Source organism: Magnolia sinica, chromosome 5, assembly GCF_029962835.1.
Source record: "Magnolia sinica isolate HGM2019 chromosome 5, MsV1, whole genome shotgun sequence".
Taxonomy (NCBI): Eukaryota; Viridiplantae; Streptophyta; class Magnoliopsida; order Magnoliales; family Magnoliaceae; genus Magnolia; species Magnolia sinica.
The window spans coordinates 47674408-47697702 of record NC_080577.1 but is presented as its reverse complement, the minus strand read 5'-3'; the positions used below and the strand labels follow the sequence as shown (position 1 = coordinate 47697702).

Sequence of the window (23295 nt, the reverse complement as noted above, 5' to 3'; positions counted from 1 at the left end):
CAGGTAATTGACCTAGGGATGGGAATTGGCTGGGGCCTAGGTTGGCCTAGTGCAGCCCTACACCTAGTTTTGTAAGCCCTGGTCCTAGCCCGATTAGCTAAAAAGGCTTGGCCTGGCCTTGGCCATATGGGACTAGGCCATGCTGACATCAGCCTTGTAACAAAAAAGAGGGGTTGTGGCTTCATGCTTCCATATTTGATTTCAGTTGCAGACTTTGTTCACCGCCTCCATGTACATTCTACAAAATGAAATCTCCATATAAGACTTTTTTGACATATGTATCTTTTAGTTATTGTGCCAGGCAGTCTGCTGGGGCTCATGTTTGAGCCAGACAATTAATCAAAACCTGTTTATGTATCAGATGGTTGGTTCAGACTTATATTTGATCTGAGCAGTTAATCCAAACTTGTTTGTGCCAGACAATCAGCCTGATGGTTCACATCCCTTTAAAAGTACTTGCTCACTTGAGGTTGCTCATTGTTTTATCATAATTCATCATCTTATAGCTTATGCTACTCACTCGCTTGCTTTCTATTTTACAAGCTGCTTATTGTTTCTCGGCCTTGAAAACTTTTTAATTATTCTCAATAAATATGTATGCAATTTTCAAACTTAAGTTCTCTCTTGTTTATTATTATTATTTTTAAATATTTTTTTATAATAGCTTGAGTTTTAGAGAATGTTAAAGTATATTAGGATATTTTCTTATTATGATAAATTATGTTGGGCTCTTGTTGCAAGCTAGCTATTATTGATATAAGATGTTCCAACTTAAGGGAAAGTGTTGAAGATTGCATCTGAACTGAGTTAAATAGGTTTTGAACTATGTTGAATAAGTATTGTAAGAGAATTGAATAAGTGAGCCTAGCCTCATGTCTAAGGGCCCAAAAGCTCTAGACAAAGTTTGCACATGGCCTCCCCTTGTTATAAAGGAAGAGGCTAAGATTTTTCAATGAGATACATTCTCTCTCTCTCTCTCTCTATCTCTGTTTCCATTCTTTTTACTGATTGGCCTTACATTCAACCTGAGTGTGCATCTTACGCTGCTCATGTAAATAATCCACCATTGATCAACCCGGTAAGTGTTGAAATCTCTGGATAGTGCCAATTTACAATTGCATTGGACCAATGGGCTGGTCTGGGCCATTCATCATTTGCCCAAGCCCATCCTGCCCAGATACCAGACCAATATTCCCAGCCAGGGCCCCGACCCTCGAGCTTAGTTTAGAGGCATATTGCCATCCCTTTGGGGTGCGTATCCCTATTCATTCATTTCCTTGTCCCTACTGGCAGGCGTTGTGGGGCCCACTTTATGTATGTGTTTTATATCCACCTTTACAATCTGTTTTTCTTGATCATTTTAAGGCACCAAGAAATGAAGCAGATGCAAAGCTTAAGCGGACCACACCACGGAAGCATAGGGGAAAATGACACCTGCTGTTAAAACCTTCTCAGGACCCACCCAATCTTTATGCCATCCAAACTTAGATGGATGAAATTACACATATATCCAAAACTTCTGTGGCGCCATTAAGTTTTAAACTGTCGCTGTTCAATCACCATTACTTGAGCTTTACATCCCTGAAATGAGCTAGCAAAACCGGGGCAGTTAAAACACATACATCATGGTGAGCCCCACAGGGCCTGCCACGAGGGAGGGAGCAAGTTAAGTGTGGCAGCGGCATCACCCAACATGGTGCGGCTCCAAGGATGAGCCCACCTTCATGTATGTATTGTATATCCATGCGGTACATCAGTTTTTTCACCAAAGAGCCTAAAAATGAAGGGGATCCAAATCTCAGGTGGACTACACCATAATAATAGGAAATAGTGGGGATTAAACACTCCCACTGTTTCCTGTATCAACTTGATCTATAAAATTTGGGTCCTTACTCTTGCTCGGGTGGTAGACTCTCAGGAGTTTCAACTCCCGATCAAGGGTTCGAGTACCCATAGGTGGTGAAATTCCACCAGCGTGGGTGTGTGGGGTGTGTGTGCGTGTGGTAAAAAAAAGAAAAAAACCTTGATCTATAAAACATTGGGTGCTCTTCACATGTTTTTAATAGTAGCCGTTCAATTCCCACTATTTTTATGGTGCGGTCCAATTGAGCTTTTGATAACCGTTAAAACAGGTGTACCGCATAGATAAGACACATTCATCATGATGGGGCCACAAAGTTTACTGAGTGGGCAATCGAGTACCTTATTTGCCATACAGCCTGTTGATAAGAATGTATTAAAAAATCTGTGGCTCATGAAAAGTTTTTAAAGGTCAATTACCACTGTTTCCTGTGGTGTGTGATCCATCTGAGATTTGGATCTGCCTCATTTTTGGGCTGACGGATGGGTGGAGTGGATATTCAATTCATACATCAAGGTGGGACCCACGGTCAGAGCCGCACCTAAGTCACTCCCACGACGTATACACCTGATGGCAGGGTCAGCACTCAGCAGGCACTCCGCTTCCCGCGCGCGGAGTGAGAGAGTCGCGTCTTCTTCCATTGCTGTAAGAGGGCTTTCTCCGAACCGTTCGTTTTTATCTGCATAAGTAGCCAAAGACTCCCTCTCTTTCTAGGCATTCTCCATAATCCTCCCCCATCCTCTCCTATCCATCCCTATGTAAGTTTCGATCCTCGATTCTCCAATTTTTCTGCTCAATTAATCTCTCTCTCTCTCTCTCTCTCTCTCTCTCTCTCTCACTTGAAGTGTTTAGATTCGTTTAGGTCTGGAACCTAAAAGATTTCTAGGAGAAATGCATGACCGTCGTTATTCGTAGCTTCTGCGAACTTTCAGCATCTGACCGGATCACTGGACGAGAAACGAAGGCCTCCATTCTTCTGTGGTGAGTCTTTCATTGAAATCCTCACATGGGTTTTGAGTGGAATACTCCATTTGATTGGATTTAGTTGTTTCAGCTGTGTTTGGATGTACACTCGACTCCGATTGCAATAATTAAGTTTTAGCAAAATTGGAAGGAGAATTACCAAGGCTACTAGTGTGTACGAATGAGACTAGAATCCGGCTTTGCACATGCGTGCAAGATCCAGGCCATTAATCAGTGGGCCCCACCATTTACTTCCCCTCACCCATAAAATAGGCAGGTCTGATCATCAGGCAGGCAATGCTTGTAAGTTGGATGTGAACCTTTCATCAACTTCTTGAACCTTACTCTTGTTTTGTACAGATGTGGCCTGCCTGCTGAGCAAACTGGCTGAATTTTTCCTCTTGGGAATATAAGCAGCTGGAACTGCTTGATGAACAGCCCAGACATTGTAAAATGCGTGGCTGTGAGTGCTCAAACAAGCAGCTTTAGTATTGCTCAAGTGGAAGTGAACAATAAAAAGACGAGTTATAGGTTCCTAATGCATCAGAACATGAATGATCACTGGAGGAATTGTAGGGTTCCTGATGCATTGGAAGTTTGGAACCGAATGATGTCCTTATACTCCATTTTCTTCGTGCATGGTCCATGATTTGGAGATCCACACCTTTGGTCTGAAGGAACTCACAATGTACGGGTAAGAACTAAAAATCTCCCAGGTCCATTAGATGATTCTGACCCTTGTATTGATGTCTTACAGATTAATTGTTGTGGAAAAAAAAAGCAGCCATGCAACAATGATTCGAAACTACATTGTGGATCGGATGGGTAGAATCATCTAATCTGTTGGATTTGTAGGAAAAATAAGATTCACGCCACACAAATTGAATTTGGTTCAGGGTTATACGTAGGGCTGTCACCGGGTCGGGTGCATATAGGGACAATGGTGTACTTGTAACCAGACCCAAATTAAGGAATTGGATTTGAGTACTGTTTAGGTGCCATATATGAGCATGCAAACGTTGTGGGGGTATACTAGTCTATGACCCAATTGGGCCGTTTCAGATAATCAATCCATGGCAGTTTGTGGGCAGCATCATATCAACAGTTTGCATCATTGAACCAATGGAGCCTACATGTATAGGAGGGATGCATCACAATGCCACTCACATTTTCATGCATCAGGACCAAAGAATTCCATTGATCATAATAACTTTCCAAATAGATGGAGAATAACTGTTGCATAGAGAGTTTTCTTCTTCTTCTTCTTCTTCTTCTTGGCCTTAGTGTTTTGATCAGTGGTAGTCCACTCCAGTCTAATGTGGCCTAGATTATAGTTATATTTTCTATTTTTTCTGTTTTCCCTTTTCCTCCTTTTTAACAAAATTCAGCACAACTATTAAAAAAAACAACTTTCGAAATAGTCATGGTAGTTGCTTTTCAATATTTTCTTTTGAAGGATAAAATGGAAATTTACTAGAAAATAAAAGAAAGAAGAAAAGAGGAATACAAAACAAGATGCCCAAACCAACATCACAGGGCATCAGCCCACAACAACAATGATAAAAGAAAGACACAACAGAATGATGTCACCTAAGCCTCATATCTTCAATGAACAATGAGCCCCTGCACAATGCACACTCCCGCCTTTGCTTGCTCATCAATTATTACATCGGCCTCTCTATGAGTGGGAGATAATAATCTTTTGCTGCGCAGTTCTCTAATTTCACATACAAAATATGCTATTTTCTACGGGCTTATTCCTGTCCAAGATTGCTTTATATGAGTTCCCTTCCACGATAGCAGGAGTCATGTTTTGGTTGATAATAATACTCACCACTTGAGGAATCGTCGCAGTCTCATCATAACTAGAATCCTTCATTCCAATTGGGCCAGAAAATAAGATCAACTCCATCTCATTTGAGTCTCTAACCACTCCTCTAATACATCTAGGGCCTGGATTCCCAAAAGAAAAGCCATCAAAGTTAACCTTACAAGAGTATGGCATGTGCAAAACAAGTGGAGTGAGGAGGGGATACAGAGAGAAAAAGGGAGAGAGCAGAGGGAAACATGGGAGCTACATGTAGGTGCATGCTACACAGAAAAAAGGGAGAAGGGAGCGGTGGGTGGCCCATCCCATTGTTTCTTGCCATGGCCCAGTTGAATTTTGGATCCACCTAATTTTTTGCCTGACAGCCTAACATGAGCTGGCACAACTGATGTATGGGGTGGATTTCACATAGTCATCATGGTAGAGCCAAAGAGCATTTGTTGCCCTATCCCCCCATTTCCACAATTCGTGTGGGCTACATGTAGAGAAGAAAAGAGGCCAGTGTGGAATACACGCATTAACAGAAGTGAAAGGAAGCGGTGCAGTCTATGTCGTCCTTTGTGCAGTAAAATTTCAACCGTTCCCTGCCAAGAAGCTGCATTCTAGTGGAGAATTTTACCTCTCTTAACCAATGTTGTGAAGACTAATTGGGAGGCCAAAAATGTACAAAGCTATTGCATTATTCATAGTAGAGATATACTCCATTTTGGGGAAGCCTTGCACAACCTCTGGCTATCAGGAGTCTTGATTAGTAATGAAGGACCTCCTCCTAGTTGCTGCGGAACAAAGATCTGGGAATACCAGATACCTCAACACCTGCTGTCAACTCTAGCCCACTTGACAATCAAATTAAGGACAGCCTTTACTATCAACTTTGCACTTGCCACTTTGCCTTGGAACACTCTTTTATTTCTCTCCAGCCATACAACCCAGAGGACAACATGCCCCACTGTCTGTGCTCTAAAGCAATCTGTCAATTTCTTTCTTTCTTTCTTTTTGAAGGATAAAAGCAATCTGCCAATCTCAAGCCATGCAGATGAGGTCTATCAGATTTTTTATTATTCTTGGAGAGGTCCATCATCCATCAGATTCTAAAGTCCACCACAACTGCCGTCCAGATCTCTTTTGCTGCTATGCAACTGAGGAGCACGTAGTTTACTGATTTCTCATCCAGGAAGCAAAGCGGGCACCTAGTAGGGATGGATCGTCATGCCTTTTTTTTTTTTTTTTGTTTTGTTTTGTTATTTTTTTTAAGTATCGATCATTGGAATCTCCTCCAGGCATACTAACTGACTGTTGCAGAACTGGTGAGCCCATGTGATGGCTGTCCACACATGAGATCCTCCTCTACACTAATACAAACTGCAATAGTGATTCCTCTCCATTACGCAACCATCAGCACCATGAGATATGTTCATGGTGTGAACATTCTTAAGGCCCAGACCCCTTCTCGAATTGGTTTGCAAACATCTTTCCAAGCAACAAGGTGGCTCTTATGTGATTCTTCAAAATTGCTTTCCAGGAATTTCCTTTGTATATCTTTGGTTGTGTCAGCTACCTTAACTGGGCTTCTAAGTAAAGCATGCTGGTAAACCAGAAGACTGGAGGTGCCTACGTTATGAACTTACCTTCTTTCTATGTCTAAGGAGCTTATTTAAGGGTGACGCAGGACAGCCCTAATTATGATGCATGCTCATGGAGATAATTAAACAGCGGAAATAAAAGGAATAAATGATCTAAAATTCTAACAGTAATCATCATAACTGAGAAAATCATAAAGGAAACATGCAATGGAGCGGGCCATCACTACAACCATGGATTATGGAATTCAATTACTACTTAGGTTGGACCCGGCGAGGGATGAGACCTCCCGATCTTGCATGGTCACACCCAATCGATCAATGAAGATCACTAGTCCGAAGAACCAAGAAGTTTCTCGGATTAGGGATTTGAGAATTTGGGGATTTAGGGTTTAGATCGATTCTCAAGATTTTGATCGAAGAAGGATTAGCCAAAACTGAAAAATAGAAGGAGGAAAGTTATTACCTTGAGGAAGTTGGAGGGGCACAAGAAGAAATTAGAAGAAGAAGATCAAGGGGAGAGAAGAAGCACCATTAGAGAGAAGAGAGGAAGGAGGCAACCAAAGGGTTTGCTTTTCATTAATCAATAGTTGAAATTCGTGTTAAGGGCTTTACCCCACTTAAATAAGCAAATAAAGACATAAAATTACTAAAATACCCCTAGGATAAGCAAATAAAGATATAAGATTACTAAAAGACCCCTAACTAAGTCAAAAAAGGTGCAAATAACATAAGTATGGGAAAGTTTGGGCGCTCGGTCTTCTTTCTCCAATCTTCCTTCACATGTGTCTTCCCTAAGTGGGGTCTTCTATATGTCCAATCACATGTGAAAGGTCTTCAGCTCCTCAATATTCGCCTATCCACAAGGACGGCACTTGTGGTTGGCGCTTTCTTCGTTGGTACACCTTGAATGCACCTGTGTCCGCATCAATTCCCCTCGGGTGAGAAAAACTCGACCCCGACGAGTTGAAACTTTTGTAGCGCTCAAGTATATCTGGATCAATACCCTGCAATGCGTCGCTCGACAGCCACGTAGATTCAGACGATGGTTTGTTTTTCCACCTGACAAGATACCTTTGGAAACCCCCATCTCTCGTGGATACTATCTCGTCATCCAAGATTTTCTCAATTGCTTCTTTATGGGTAATGGGTGGAGGAGGGGGTGGAAGGGGTTGGGTAGTAAACTCAGAAAAAGGCCATGAAAGGGACGATGTATCAACAATGGGAGTATGGGCACGGACTAGATGTTCCACATTAAAAGTTGGATTAATGCTCATTTCAGATGGAAGGTCAACCCGATACGTGTTGGACCCAACCTTTTGTAATATCTTGAATGGGCCAGCACTACGCGCTTGTAATTTCTTTGCTGATCCTTGAGAGAATCGCTCTGGCCTTATTCGCACCATTACATAGTCTCCTTCTTGAAATTCTTGCACTCTACGATGAGAATCAGCTGAAACTTTATAATCATCATTGCTCTTATTTAACCGCTGTCTAATATGTGTATGCAAATCATGAATATGGCGTGCGAATGCATCGGCTGACTCAGAAGACCTTTGGGTAACAGACATAGGTAAGAGATCTATGGAAATTCTAGGTTTATAACCACTTACAATTTTAAAAGGACTCAACCCTGTAGATCTATTAACTGACCCATTATAAGCAAGTTCAGCAGTTGGTAAAATTAGGTCCCAAGTCTTAACATGTTCACCCACTAGACAACGTAGAAGATTTCTAAGGCTACGGTTTACCACTTCAGTTTGACCATCTGTTTGTGGGTGGTAAGCAGTAGAAAATTGCAAACGAGTTCCCATAATGTGCCACAGTGTCGTCTAAAAATAGCTAGTAAATCGAACATCACGATCAGACACTATGGTTTTAGGTAACCCATGGAGATGCACCACACCATCAAAAAAGATACGAGCAACATGAGACGCATCTGACGTCTTCGAACATGGGAGGAAATGCGCCATTTTAGAAAAACGGTCCACAACGACAAAAACGGAATCGTGCTTTTTTATAGTCTTGGGAAGCTCGACCACGAAGTCCATACTAATGTCCTGCCACAGAGCATGTGGCACTGGCAATGGCGTGTACAACCAGGTATTTTGCTTTCTTTGCTTTGCCAACTGACATGTTCGACACTGCCCTAAAACTTTGGATACGTCTCGCTTGAGGCTGGCCAATAGAAACGATCTTCCACGAGGGCAATGGTCTTATCACGACCAAAATGACCAGCTATCCCTCCTGAATGAAGCTCCCAGATGAGGAATTCACGAAGGGACATACGGGGAATACAAAGTCTGTCTCCCTTGAAAAGAAAGCCATCTTTAAGAACATATTCACCCATAATATGCTGGTCACTAGAGAGCGACGCGTAAGTACCCCCAAAATCAGGACATATGGGGTATTCATCTTTCAGTTGCTCAAATCCGACTACCTCTACACTCAAGGAGTTGAGCAACGCCACTCTCCTACTAAGGGCATCCGCTGGTTTGTTTTCAACCCCGGCCTTGTGTTTCAAAACAAACGAATATTCCTGAAGAAACGCTACCCACTTGGCATGCCTTGGGTTGAGTTTCTTCTGAGAATGCAAATATCTCAAAGCCTCATGGTCAGAAAACAAAACGAATTCTTGCGGTAGGAGGTAGTGTCGCCAATGTTTCAGGGATTGCACTACCGCATAAAATTTTTTGTCGTAAGTGGAGTATTTTTGTTTTGCCTCATTCAGTTTTTCGCTGAAATAGGCCACTGGGTGTCCTTCTTGACTCAACACTCCACCTATACTGACACCAGACGCATCGCACGCTACTACAAAGACTTTAGAAAAGTCAGGTAGACGCATGACAGGAGCTTCCACCATCTTGCCCTTAATTTTTTTAAAAGCCTTGACGGCGGCTTTAGACCACACGAACTCTCCCTTTTTCATGCACTCGGTAATGGGAGCCATGATCGTGCTAAAACCCCTAATGAACCGACGATAAAAAGTTGCTAGGCCGTGAAAACTTCGCACGTCATGAATGTTCCTTGGTTCTGGCCACTCAACTATGGCCCTGACTTTTTCAGGGTCTGCCCGCATCCCTTCAGATGACACTATAAATCCTAAGAACACAACTTGGTTAGACATGAATGCACATTTCTTAAGATTAGCGTACAACTTTTCCTTCCTAAGGACACTACAGACCTTCTTTAAATGTTCAAGGTGTGATTCCTTAGTGGTACTATAAATAAGAATATCGTCAAAGTACACCACTAGGAATTTTTCCATGAACGGCCTCAAAGTTTGTGTCATCACCCGCATGAAAGTACTGGGTGCGTTAGTCAAGCCGAATGGCATGACCAACAACTCATATAGCCCATCTTTCGTCTTAAACGCCGTCTTCCACTCATCTCCTGGGCGTATACGAATTTGGTGATATCCACTTTTGAGGTCTATCTTAGAGAATATAGTAGACCTGACCATCATGTCAAGCATATCATCAAGTCTAGGTATAGGGAACCTATACTTGACAGTAATTTTGTTTATGGCACGGCTGTCCACACACATGCGCCACGTGCCGTCTTTCTTTGGCGTCAACAATGCAGGCACGGCACACGGGCTCATACTCTCTTGGATGAAACCCTTTTGCAGAAGCTCATCAATTTGCTTCTTCAACTCTGCATGCGCTGCAGGGTTCATCCTGTAGTGAGGAAGGTTCGGTAAAGTAGACCCTGGGACAAGATCAATGGCATGCTGTATGTCCCTCATAGGTGGCAACTCATTTGGTAAGTCTTCAGGAAATACATCACTGTATTCCTTCAGGACCGAGGTTACCTCACAGGGCAACTCTGATGGAACCTCAGGTGTAATTTCTCTAGCCACAAGGGCATACACCATAGAATCCTCCTTAGCCTCTTTTTCAAACTCTCTTGCGCTGATTATATGTAAAGACTTAGGTTTGGATTTCCCCATTTCTCTAGGCTCACTTGCCTTCTCATCCTTCTTCTTCCCTAGTGTATTCTCAGGTGGCATGGGATTAAGTTTGATCTTTTTACCATTATACATAAAAGTACACGCATTCGAACGGCTAAAGATCGTGACATCATTATCGAATAGCCACAGTCTACCTAGGATAACATGTCCCACATCCAAAGGTAAAACATCACACCACAGGGACTCTTTGTATGACCCAAACTCGATGGGGACTAGACATTGCTGGGTGACAGGTAGGGATGTCTTGTCAACCCAAGAAACTTTATACGGGTTTGGATGAGGTGTGGATTTCAGTTTTAAGCGATCTAAGGTGCTAGTGGAAATCACATTCTGACAACTTCCACTGTCCACTATCACCTTACAATTCTTTTCACCACACTTGGCAATAGTGTAGAAGATAGTGCTTCGACGCCAGTCAGCACTACTTTTAGACTGAGCTAACACACGCCTGACTACTGCAAGCGTTGCTTCTCCATCCACTTCTTCATCAGTAAGTCCTTCAGGGTGATACTCTTCAACTTCATAATCACCCTGGTCATCTCCACCCTCGTGGGACGCGCCTATAACTAAGGCTCTCCCACGGCTCTTCGTAGGACACTGATTAGACATGTGGCCAAGGTTGCCACACTCATAGCACCTCACTTGGCTCATGTTACTAGGACCGGCACCAAGAACCCCTTTGCCCTTGTCCTCCCTAGGCCTAGGCAGAATGGTCGCCTGTGCCCTAGGTTGATTACCAATATTAGGTCTAGTTCCTTGGGAACTAGATCTAGCATTGGAGTCTCGGGACTCAAAACGACGAACGACAGGAGCCTTCAGATACTGCTCTAACTCCTGCACGACTTGATATGCTTCATCTAAGTCCGTTAAGGGCCGAGTAATAAGCTCGCGCTGAAGATCCGCACAAAGGCCCGTCTTAAAACGCGAGAGCGTTACTAGAGGGTCTTCTCGGATATCACATCGCATCACATACTCTTCAAATTTAGCGATGTAGTCAGCGGCAGGCATTGACCCTTGGCGTAAGGATTGCCATTGGTCAAGGAGCTTCTGACGGTATGAGAGAGGAATGTACTTCTCCTTCAACTTCTCTTTCATCTCATACCAATGTGTGATAGGGGCTCTACCAACTCTCTCTATCCTACGCTCGGTGTTGGTCCAGAAGAGCTTGGCTTGACCCACAAGCTTCATCTTAGCAAACCGCATTTGACGGTTTTCTGACATGCCATACCACTCAAAGTAGTGGTCCATGTCAGCAACCCAGTCAAGGAATGCCTTGGGATCCAAGCGTCCATCAAAACTCGGGGCCTCAACTCTCACACTTTTCATCGCACGCTCATCTGGATCATAACGGTCTTGATGACCACATGTGGCTCGTGCCTCTCGCACCACACCACGATCGTTACCACGATCTCTATCCTCACTACCACCACGTGTGGCAGCACGTTCTTTAATGATTCCTTCCACTTGGGAGTGCGCATCTTCCCCTACAGCGGGGTTTTCCTTTTGGGACGCCTCTAGTTGCTCCACCTTAGTCATGGTAGTGGTAATTTGGTTCTCAAGGCGGGCAAACTCACGCCTTTGGCCTGCTTCTAGGGCGGTTATCTTTTGTATCAATTGAGTAAGTTGCTCAGATAACTGCTCGTTATTCATGGTAGGTTGAAGTCCGAAACCTCTACCTCTTCTCGTGGGCATACAATGAAGACTTGAACCAAACTCTACCTAACTAGACTACTAGGAGTTATGACTTTCAAGATGAATGCGATGAATGCAAAACTACTATGAACTGACACAATTAAGTTGAAACAGGAAACAACTCAAATCTGAAAATTTTCCAGATTAGGAACTTTCTAAAATTGGAAAGTTTCTAAAATTGAAAACTTTCTAAACCTGGAACTTTCCTAAGTTAAACCTAAAAATCAAAACCCTAATTTGATAACTCGATCTAGACAAAAACCATGCAAACCTGGCTTTGATACCAAATTTGACGCAGGACAGCCCTAATTATGATGCATGCTCATGGAGATAATTAAACAATGGAAATAAAAGGAATAAATGATCTAAAATTCTAACAAGAATCATCATAACTCTGAGAAAATCATAAAGGAAACATGCAATGGAGCGGGCCATCACTACAACCATGGATTATGGAATTCAATTACTACTTAGGTTGGACCCGGCGAGGGATGAGACCTCCCGATCTTGCATGGTCACACCCAATCGATCAATGAAGATCACTAGTCCGAAGAACCAAGAAGTTTCTCGGATTAGGGATTTGAGAATTTGGGGATTTAGGGTTTAGATCGATTCTCAAGATTTTGATCGAAGAAGGATTAGCCAAAACTGAAAAATAGAAGGAGGAAAGTTATTACCTTGAGGAAGTTGGAGGGGCACAAGAAGAAATTAGAAGAAGAAGATCAAGGGGAGAGAAGAAGCACCATTAGAGAGAAGAGAGGAAGGAGGCAACCAAAGGGTTTGCTTTTCATTAATCAATAGTTGAAATTCGTGTTAAGGGCTTTACCCCACTTAAATAAGCAAATAAAGACATAAAATTACTAAAATACCCCTAGGATAAGCAAATAAAGATATAAGATTACTAAAAGACCCCTAACTAAGTCAAAAAAGGTGCAAATAACATAAGTATGGGAAAGTTTGGGCGCTCGGTCTTCTTTCTCTAATCTTCCTTCACATGTGTCTTCCCTAAGTGGGGTCTTCTATATGTCCAATCACATGTGAAAGGTCTTCAGCTCCTCAATATTCGCCTATCCACAAGGACGGCACTTGTGGTTGGCGCTTTCTTCGTTGGTACACCTTGAATGCACCTGTGTCCGCATCAAAGGGCCTTACATGAGTGAAGGCATCTTGGAAATGAATGAGAGTTTTGGTTATTGTTTCTACTTTGTGTGTGATTCTTGTGTTTACCCAGGAGGTGCCTATGTTTGGGTGGATCCTTTCCATTAGCTTATTGTGCCAGATTCATATCGGAGCGGGTTCCAACAGCTAGATTGAAGTTCTGGATTAACAACAATCTCGATATTCTGTTTTCAAGTTCTTTAACCATAAAATTCTGCATCTTTTCCTTTATTCTCTTCATTGCATCTATCTCTCATACAGCCTTATTCACTTTTTTCTTTTCTTTTATAAAGCCCAGACATCCAATTAACAAGGGGATACTTTTGCTGAAAATTTGGCAGTCATTTACCCTTCAAAATCTAGCGAAGTAACAGCCTAAAATCCAGCCCTTATTCGAGCCCACTAAAACTCCAAAAAATCTGCCTTATTCCAGCCCATTAAAACCCCGATAAAAAAATCAGCAATATTTTAGCCCATTAAAACCCAAGAAAGTCAGCCCAATTCCACTCATTAAAAGCCCTGAAAAAACAGCCATATTTCAGTCCAAATCCATCCCCCATTATAGCCCATTGAAAGCCCAAAATCTAGCCCATCAAAAGCCTTAAAAATCAGCCTTATTTCAGCCAAAATCTAGCCCATTAACAGCCCAATAACAACCCAGAATCCAGTCCCTATCCCAGCCCATTAAAAGCCCTGAAAACCAGCCCTATTCCAATCTAAATCCAGCCCCTATCCCTGCCCATTAACAGCCCAGAATCCATCCCATAACAGTCCAAATCCAACCCTTGTTCCAACCATTAAAACCTAGAATTTCAGTCCAATAACAATCTTTTATTCTAAACTAGAACCGCCCTATATTCTGTCCATTACCTTGTTGGTGTTACCCTTTGATACGATATCTACCTGTTGTGGTTACATCTATCGAGGGGGCATACCGATCAACTATTATCGAGGGTAGCCAGCCTGGAAGTTGCTGTTGACCAGTTATGTGGAAAACGACATGGAGAGTCACCTGATTCCATCGGAGATCCTAATGGTAACCCAAATTCGAAACTGGGATTCTAGCCAAAAGCTTCAATAAATCAACATGGCTCTAGCCCTTGGGAGTCTGTTTATGACTTCATTTAATGACTCTTTGCAAAGATAGCCCATAATGCCTCTATAGAGACACCTAAGAAAGATGATATCACAAAGAAAGTACGAGTTGAAGTTCCGGACTTCACTATTCTCCTTGTTATAAAGGCTTTTGTGGATTAGATTACAACACTTGATGATTATTTTGCATTGTACGACTTGGATGATGTCTAGTGAGTGGCCTTCATGGTGTGCCGTAAAGGCCGTACGGGGCCATAAAGGCTGTTATGTAAAGGTAACGGTGATAACCGTTACAAGTTACGGGGTCATAACGGGCATAACAGCTGTTATGTAAAAAAATGACTCGTAATTGTCCTGTAATGGTCTATTTCGGGACAAACACATGTTTTCAATACTTTTTAATCAACACTACGAGGCAAATACAGGTTTTTCGGGGGGTTTAATAAATAAAAAAATAAAAAAGAGAGATCGTAACGGCCGTTATGCCCCGTATCATAAAGGTAACGGTGGTGGCCGTTACGGAACACCTTGTTGGCCTTTATTAAGGTACGACAAGGACTTATCAAGAATCTAGTAGTGAAGCATTGATGACAACAATCTTATCATGGGCCACCCTACTATCACCGGGTGGGCTGACATAAGAGAGAAGTTGTAAAGTAAGTATTTGCCTTCAGACTACATAGATATCCTCTTCCAGGAACTCCTTACGTTCAAACAAGGAACTTTATTGGTGGATGAATACACTGAGATGTTCAATCAACCTTTTGTTCATTGTAAGCTTGCAGAAACAAACCACGTAATAGCTATCAGGCAAGGTTATGCTAAGAGATCCAATGCGAGATGGTCATATGATTTCGAGTCAGTCGATGATATTCATCGGAAGCCTCGACGGGTTGAACGACAACTGTGGTAGCACACTCTCCAATGCTTTGGCTCTTCAGCGGGGGAACCTCATGTGGTGAAAGGTCTGGATCCACATTTTAACCGAACTTCACCACAGGGCTACCGACCACGTCCCTCCCTTTTCGGCTGTGCCCACAGATGCACACTTCGCTTGTAAGGCAACCACAACTTTTACGGTTCTCTCTGTCACATAATTCATACCAAAGGCATCTAATGTTACAGGGACATAATATCAGGGCGAGGTCGTAATCCAAATCTTCTAGGGCAGTTGGCTGATGGGAAGAGTCCACTCAAATGTAGGCACTTTCAATCTAAGCATGAGAACCACAAACAAAGTAGAAAGAAAATAATCTAGAAATTTTATTTAATTCAAAGGTGCCTCAAGACTACTTATGTAAGGCCCTTAAATAGGCTTCTTGGACAGACAAAGAAGGTAAGTTCATAATGTCACTAACAACCAATGACTTATGATAAAAAATGGAAAAATAATAAAAAGGTGCCTAAGGGATAATAATGAATTTAAGAAGATTTTGCTTATCAATTTTGCATCACCAATTGCCTAATTAGATGGCCTGGGCCTCCTTATTCATGGGCCAGCTGTGGAGCTTGGGCTTGGGCCTAGTTCAGCCTACTTCAGTCCTCCTCAGCTTGAAAGAACTTGACTTCGGCAAGTTAATGGCTTGATATTGCTCATAGTGGTCAGGATATAAGCGTTGGAAGTCTGTAGCTGTGATCCATGTAGCATTGGAGAGAAATTGTCCTTACCAACATACGAGATACTTCTGGTAACCACCTTGGCGTGTGAAGTCGATATGTTTGTTGAGAACATCAATGATCTTTCTTGTAGGTGGCAAGATGGTCGGATGTGTGACAGCCTGGTCCTTGATACCATCACCAATATGATGCTTATGATAAATAGAAAGATCTTCCACATTGAAAGTAGGACTGATAGGTAAATTTGATGGGAGATCTAAAACATAAGCATTGATACTAATCTTCTTTATGATTTTCTATGGTTCTACATTGCGAGGACGGAACTTCTTCAAGGATCCAGGGGGTAACCATTCAAGACGAATATAGGTCATAATCCTGTCACCTTCCACAAATTCGACAAAACAACATCTTGCATCTGCATGTTACTTATAACTTTCATTACTTGCAGCGATATTGTGTCAAACTTCGTCATGCACTTGTTGTACGTGGCGGATGAAGTCATTAGCTTTGTGCTTGGTCTCGATTCTATGGGTAGAGGAACCAAATCGACTAGAAGACACGGTCGTATACTAGTTACCAGTTCAAAAAGTGATATCCCTGTGGACCTGTTGATTGATTATAGGAAAATTCAACCATGGGTATTACCAGGTCCCGGGTTGTTATATGATCGCGCACAAGACATTGTAATAGCTTGCTCGAGCTACAGTTGACCACTTTTGTCTAACCATCAGTCTGGGGATGGTAGGCACTAGAGTGGGCACGTGGGTTGATGATACTGCCCTTGTTTGGATGAGAATGGATATATGGCCGAAATCATCAAGTGGGCACGTGGGTTGATCTCCGTGGGATTGCGATATCCATTCTTGGATTCTACGCCTGGCTAAATCTCATCCTCGAGCCCATCCCGTTGTGTTCTCGAATGCAGCGTACGAACTGCGGGATGGGAAGTTTGCGTCGGCAAACCTTGATTGTAATGGTGGGGAACGACCTAAATGGCAGGAAAACTGCCCTTATTTATCAGCGCTGGGCGCCATTCGTCCTGATAGATGGAGAAGGGAACTCCATCATGCTCGACAGGTATGTTTGCGTTGCAGAGAGGAGTAGTTCGCTCAACATGTCCCAATTCCTCTTATCTTCCAAGATATTCTCCTTCCATTGGTAACTTTTCTTTGACATATTCGTCCTTATGCGACATATACCTTGCAGGCGCACTGGAGCAGACCGATTTGAAGAGATTCGGCCGCATCTCATTGTTCTTCGTCCCTACTTTGAAGGTATTCATCATGCACGCACTTTGATCTGTACCCATTTTTAGAAAATCTTATTTCGCTTAACCCACAACCGCACCAAACGTGTCCACTCTCGATTTCCATGGGATTGTGGATTGTACCATGCAATCCAAACACGACATGGCTAGAAAAACCGTGGATCTCGCATGGAACATCACCGATCCAAACAGGCTCGGTGTATTTGGTTGTTTAAAGCCTCCCAAGACATCCATTGACATCCTGCAATGATGGCGAATGTGCAATTCCATCCCCTGTAATGCCATGGTATTTGATGGGCCAAATAGGCCCTTAAGGACACCCTGGGAACCAAATTTATGGTGTGCTGAATATCACGCAACAGGGTGACTACTTAGGCATATCATCAGGGACTAAATCTTTAGCAAGAGGCTCATCTTGATTGGTAACAAGCTCTTGCACTTGTTTTGTGACCAAAGTGTACATTACGCCCAGTGTTGTCATGTGCGATCGCATATGCGAATATGCGATTGCATATGCGCATATTTGTGGGGCGATCACATATGCGGCAGTGGCATATGCGATCCCTGCACATGCGATCGTATATGCCACATGTGCCAGCATATGCGATGTATGCGATCGCATAATGGCCAACGGTCAGATTTCTGACCATTTTTTGACCTTTTTTTTTTTAAAAAAAAAATATTTAAAAATCTGGATTTTTTCTCTATAAATATGCCTTGTAAGCATTCCTATATGCAAAAAAAGCTCAAATTCTCTCTCTATTCTCTATTTCTCTTACTACATCCTCTCTTACATATTTCTAATTCCAACTTCTAAGCACTCTACAATACAATCTACATTCTACGTCCACTCCTATCCATCCATATTCCATTTCCATATTTCTTTTCTTTTCTTTCAACTTTCAAGAATCAAGAATCAAGGAAGGGTACAAGAATCAAGAATCAAGAATCCAAGATACATGATACATCATACCATCCATATTCAAGAATCAAGATTCAAGAGTTAAGAGACTCCTCACTCCTCTCCAATCTCCATCCACTAAGTTTTCTAAGTTCTAAGTTTCTAATTCTAACAACTTCTTTCTATAATTTTTAATTTTTAAAATTTTTTTAAATTTTGTTTGTTAATTGATTTGTTACTTTGTTAGTTGTTACAACTTACAAGTTTGAAGTTACAACTTACAAGTGACCAGTTACAACTTACAAGTTATATCTTACAATTACGACTTACAAGTTACAAGTACAAGTTATAGCAAGAATTCAAGAATCAAGATAAATACTCAAGTGAAGGGGCAAAGGTGAAGAGAAGACAAGTAGACAACTTAGACAAGAATTTGGAAGTTGGGAACCTCTTTTAGATTTGTAATTTTAATTTTATTTGTGTGTAAATCTCTCTCTCTCTCTCTTCCCCTTCTCTTTCTACAAGTGTAACTCAACTCTCTTTCTCTTTTTCTCATTTTCTTTTCCCTCTTCTTCTCTCTTTCTATAAGTGTGTAACTCAACTCTCTCTCTCTCCCTCTTCTTCTCCCTTTCTAGTTTCTACAAGTGTAAGTGTGTAAGTGTGTGTGTAAGTGTAACTCTCTCTCTCTCTCCCTCTCTCTCTCTCTCTCTCTCTCTCCCCCAAGTCCCATCTCTTTAGGCTCCTTAGTCTTTACTCTTACTTACTCTCTTAGATCTACTTCTTTCTTACTTCTTAGTTCTTCTTCTTAGTCTTTTACTTTACTTTAGTTTTCTTTTTATTTGTAGTTTACTTTCTAGTTTCTAGTTAGTAGCTAGCTAGTTACTTTTTAGTGCTAATATACACACCACCATCTACTATCATAATGTCTTCTTCCCAATCTTCCTCTTTGAAGCCCAAGTCAAATGACCCGGGTTGGAAGTATGGGCACTATCGTAGTGCTACCGAAAAGACTCATATAGTATGTGAGTTCCGGTGGTGTTGCAAGGCACAAGCAACACCTTGCACACGACAAAATTACTCCAGAAATCCGAAGGGAGATCGTGGAGTATATGGAAAAATAATCAAGAAAGAAATGCGATAGTGCCCTACGTCAGGAGGAATATATGGAACAAGATACATATGAAGATATAAATGTAGTTAATGTAGATGAAGCTAATCCCACTCCCCCTACTTCGACAGGCCGGTCTAGACCACAAGTACAACCATCCAAAAGAGACCGAGGGCATGGCCCCATAGATAGATGGTGTAGACCACACCTCGAGGATGTGGTCGACCAAAGGGGTAGAGGGAAAAGGCTGACTTAAACAACTTTAGAGAACCGGTATAAACAAAAAGATAGGAAAACCACAATTCAATATATTGCTAAGTGGTTTTACCAAACCGGCGTTGCTTTCAACGCCGTTAAATCGAAAAGCTTCAAAGTAATGATTGAGGCTATAGGTCAATTTGGACCTGGGCTTAAACCTCCTTAATATCATGAAATGAGGGAGACATACCTAAAAACTGAAGTTGAATATACACAATCCTTCATAGCTGAATATAGGGAATCATGGAAAATATATGGTTGTTCACTAATGGCTGATGGATGGACTGATAAATTCGGTCGGTCTCTCATTAACTTTTTGGTAAATTGTCCAGCTGGGACAATGTTCTTGAAGTTAGTGGATGCGTCGGGCCATTCACACACAAGAGAATATTTGTTTAACTTACTAGATAGTGTAGTTGAAGAAATAGGTGAGGAGTACGTTGTACAAGTAATTACCGATAACGCAGCCTTGTATGTATTGGCCAGTCGCCTTCTTATGGAGAAGAGGCGACGTTTATTTTGGACCCCCTGTGCAGCCCATTGTATTGATCTTATATTAGAAGATATAGGTAGATTATTTATAAATGTGATTGCAAGGGCTAGAAGAATCACGGTCTTGATGTATAAACACGCCCTTCTTCTCAGTCGAATGAGAGAACACATTGAGGGTAACTTGCTACGTCCAGCAGTCACCCATTTCGTTACAGCCTTTTTAACACTACAAAGGCTACATGCAAAGAAATCAGAACTTAGAAGCTTTGTAGTGTCGGTCGATTTTACAAGTGGGCCTTGGTCAAAGAAGGGTGAAGGGAAACGGGTTCAACAAACAATTCTTTCTCAAAGTTTTTGGACTCAAGTGGTGAAGGCGCTAAAATCATCCAAGCCCTTAGTCACTGTGTTGCGATTGGTGGATGGGGATGAGAAGCCCGCAATGGGCTACATATATGATGCGATGGAGAGGGCGAAAAATTAGATCATGGACCATTTTAACTATAGAGACCGTGATTACATGCCCATTTTAGATATTATAGATAGAAAATGGGGTAGCCAAATGTCATCCCCATTGTATTCGGCTGCTTACATCCTTAACCCAACCTGTTTATTCACTTCTGCTGATCCAGCAGAAGCACTAACTATGCATATGGTTGGATTTATTGATGTCTTGGAAAGAATGATTCCAGATAGAGGAGAACAGGACAAGATCTCAACTTTGCTGGACTTCTACACAAAAAGTGAAGGGATATTCTCAAGGGATATCGTAATAAGACATCGGACAATGAAATTACCCAGTAAGTACTTCTATGAATGAATGTTAGTATACTGTCAACTGTGTACTGAACTCTTACAAAGTTTTTCTACAAAGTGTCTCTAAGAGACTAAGACTCTAACCTATACTTAAACTGTTTTTCTCAACTGACTGGTGGGCTGCCTATGGAGTGGACCTGAACAGGAAGGATCCAGCTCTAAAGAAGCTGGCTATGAAGAATCTTGGACTCACGTGTTTTGCTAGTGGTTGTGAGCGCAATTGGAGCACGTTTGAGGCGGTAAGTTTAGACTGTTTAGTAATTGTTTTGTTTTTTTGTAAACTTTAATTTTTTAGTGGCCTAAGCTAAATTGATTACCTAAATAGCTAATGCTAAATGCGCTTTCTTTCTTGCAGATTCATACCAAGAAAAGGAATCGCCTTGAGCAAAAAAAGCTCAACGACTTGGTTTTCATTCAATACAATCAAAAATTGCGAGAACAATTCCAAAGTAGGAAAGAAAAGCCCGGTTTCTTTGACCCTATTTGCTTAGACGAGTTGGATGCAGATAACGAGTGGCTCGTAGAGACGGAGGACCCGGTATTTGCTGGAGAGGAGCTGACATGGGCACAAGTTGAAGATGCCGCATATGGATCGACACCTGGTGAAGGTAGTAGTACCACTCGAAGGCAAAGGACGGGGGGAGCCGGGGGGCGAGTAGTAGCCGTCAACCCGTTGATAAGATTGAGGAGATTGGAGAAGGAGAAGGTGATGATAATGATCAAGTTGAAGATCATCCACCATTGGATGTTGATGAAGTATTAGTGCATACAGATGATGAAGAAACGGAAGAAGAAGAAGTGTATGTGGTGGAAGGAGATGACTTGAATGATGATGATGATGGTGGTGGTGGTGGTGGACCTGGTGGTGATGTGCCACAATGGATGCTAGATTAATGATTATTGATTAGATAAATAAAATAATAAATACATAACTTCTTAATTTTGTTTAATGCTTGTCTCATAAGTCTAAGTGTGTTGATGTTGATGTTGTTGATTGTTGATACTTGATAACTTGATATATTATGTATTGTATCATGTACATGTAGTGTTGAATGTTGAATATGGATATTTGATATTTGATATTTGTTATTGTTAAATGTAAAATGTTAATTGTTAAGATTTAAGAAGTTAACTATATTGTAATTTGTAAATGTATCATTATCATATGTATGTAGTTGGTTGGTTTTATTTTTTTATTTTTTACTTAAATTAAATGTATTTCATGTCCCAATGACATATAATAATTTATTTTGATTTTTTTGATATTTTTTCTGATTTTTTTCTTTTTGAAAAAATGCGAAAAAAAAATAAAAATGCGACTGCATATGTGATTGTGCGATCATATATGCGCACACGCATATGCAATCGCACAGGATCGCATATGCTATTTGACAACATTGATTACGCCTAAGAAAATGTCTGGGTTTGGCCAACAAGTGAGGATATTGGATGACAACATTATCATAGGGTAGGTGGTAGTAGGCATCAAATGAAGCGCAACTATTGTGATAGACTAATAACTGCTGGAATTACGCGACTCAAATAACAATCGGCATATCGAAAGGGTCAAGTTGCGGGATGTAGCAGAGTACCAAAGAGAGAATGACCCTACTGCAAGCCAGTTTGGATGAGTTGAAGGGGAAACGTGCTGCTCTGTAGAGGAAGAAAGATGAGATTGTAGAGGCGACACGATAGGAGGTGCTTGGTCCTGAATATATGAGCATTCATGATGAAGATATTATTGATTTTGATGAAGATTCAGATTTGGAAGTAACTACAGTTAGGAGAGAGAGCTTGTGCTTTACTTGTGAAGAGGAAGAACGTCGGTGCATGTTTGGTGCGAGGGGGTTTATACGTGATTGGGGGGGGGGGGGGGGGATTACAGCATATGTATGGTACCAAGAGGAGACATCTTCACGTGATGCCCCTGTACATGTGGAAGAAGTAAATGAGCCCAGGAGACCCTCTGTTGATCCAATCCTGTTTAAGAAAGAATCAACTTAACGAAAGAAGATAAAACAAATGTGGAGTAAAACTTCCATTGAGAAGCTAGGTAGGGTAGCAATAAAGTTAGTTATACATGCCAACATAACCCCTAACGCAACCAATTCTCTGTATTGGCAAGTGATAATCGATGCAATAACTGAAGCAGACAGAATTAAAGCTCCCATGGATAGGGAGATTAGGGAAAAATGGACAGATGTAGAGTATGCAGATGTGAAAGCATACGTGGCTACCTTTAAACCCATATGGTAGGCCAAAGGATGCATGATCATGTGCGATGGTTGGACTGGCCCAACCAGACGCAACATGATCAACTTCATGGTGTACTGCCACTTGAGAACGGTGTACTATAAGTCAATTGATGTATCGGAAGAAACAAAAAATGCTACTTATATTTTTTCCCTATTGGATAAAGTGGTTGATGAGATTGGACAGGAGAATGTGGTGTAGATTGTGATAGATAACGAAGCAACGTATAAGGCTGTAGGACAAAAGTTAATGATAAAGAAATCACATATATTTTGGTCACCATGTGCTGCCTGTTGTATTGATATTATATTGGAAAATATTGGGAAGAATAAGAGTGTTAAGGAAATGGTTGAAAGGAAAAGACAAGTAGTGATATTTATTTACAACCATAATCAAGTAGTTGCAATAATGAGGAAGTTCACGAAGGGATGAGATT

The 23295-nt window shown here is 41.6% G+C and overlaps 2 protein-coding genes across 4 annotated transcripts in view; both read left to right on the top strand.

Annotated features, from left to right (window-relative positions):
• Nucleotides 1–2327: 2327 nt before the first annotated feature.
• LOC131246025 (inactive glucose-1-phosphate adenylyltransferase small subunit 2, chloroplastic-like) overlaps nucleotides 2328–23295 on the top strand; it is an 86158-nt gene continuing 65190 nt past the window's right edge. Inside the window, exons 1-2 of one of the 2 annotated variants that reach the window (XM_058245880.1) lie at nucleotides 2328–2506; nucleotides 2724–2842. The gene's annotated coding sequence lies outside the window, so the exon portion shown is untranslated. Of the gene's footprint in view, nucleotides 2620–2723; nucleotides 2843–23295 lie in introns of both variants that reach the window. The other variant, XM_058245878.1, reaches the window with a different exon arrangement.
• Nucleotides 20163–21496, top strand: LOC131246026 (uncharacterized). Of its 2 annotated transcripts, none has more exons than XM_058245881.1 (3): nucleotides 20163–20590; nucleotides 20715–20845; nucleotides 20962–21496. In XM_058245881.1, exons 1-3 carry the CDS (start codon nucleotides 20278–20280, stop codon nucleotides 21367–21369), a joined length of 852 nt encoding a protein of 283 aa, XP_058101864.1. In that variant the 5' UTR covers nucleotides 20163–20277; the 3' UTR covers nucleotides 21370–21496. The 2 variants fall into 2 exon arrangements, with proteins under 2 accessions (XP_058101864.1, XP_058101865.1); XM_058245882.1 differs by having other exon boundaries at nucleotides 20167–20630; nucleotides 20665–20845.

What these genes read in the sequence shown, in the direction of transcription:
- LOC131246026 (XM_058245881.1), top strand. Translation starts at nt 20,278, where the DNA reads ATGGACCATTTTAACTATAGAGACCGTGATTACATGCCCATTTTAGAT. An exon ending in TCGGACAATGAAATTACCCA is followed by an intron (nt 20,591 to 20,714) that starts GTAAGTACTTCT and finishes TGTTTTTCTCAA; the next exon opens with CTGACTGGTGGGCTGCCTAT. An exon ending in ATTGGAGCACGTTTGAGGCG is followed by an intron (nt 20,846 to 20,961) that starts GTAAGTTTAGAC and finishes TCTTTCTTGCAG; the next exon opens with ATTCATACCAAGAAAAGGAA.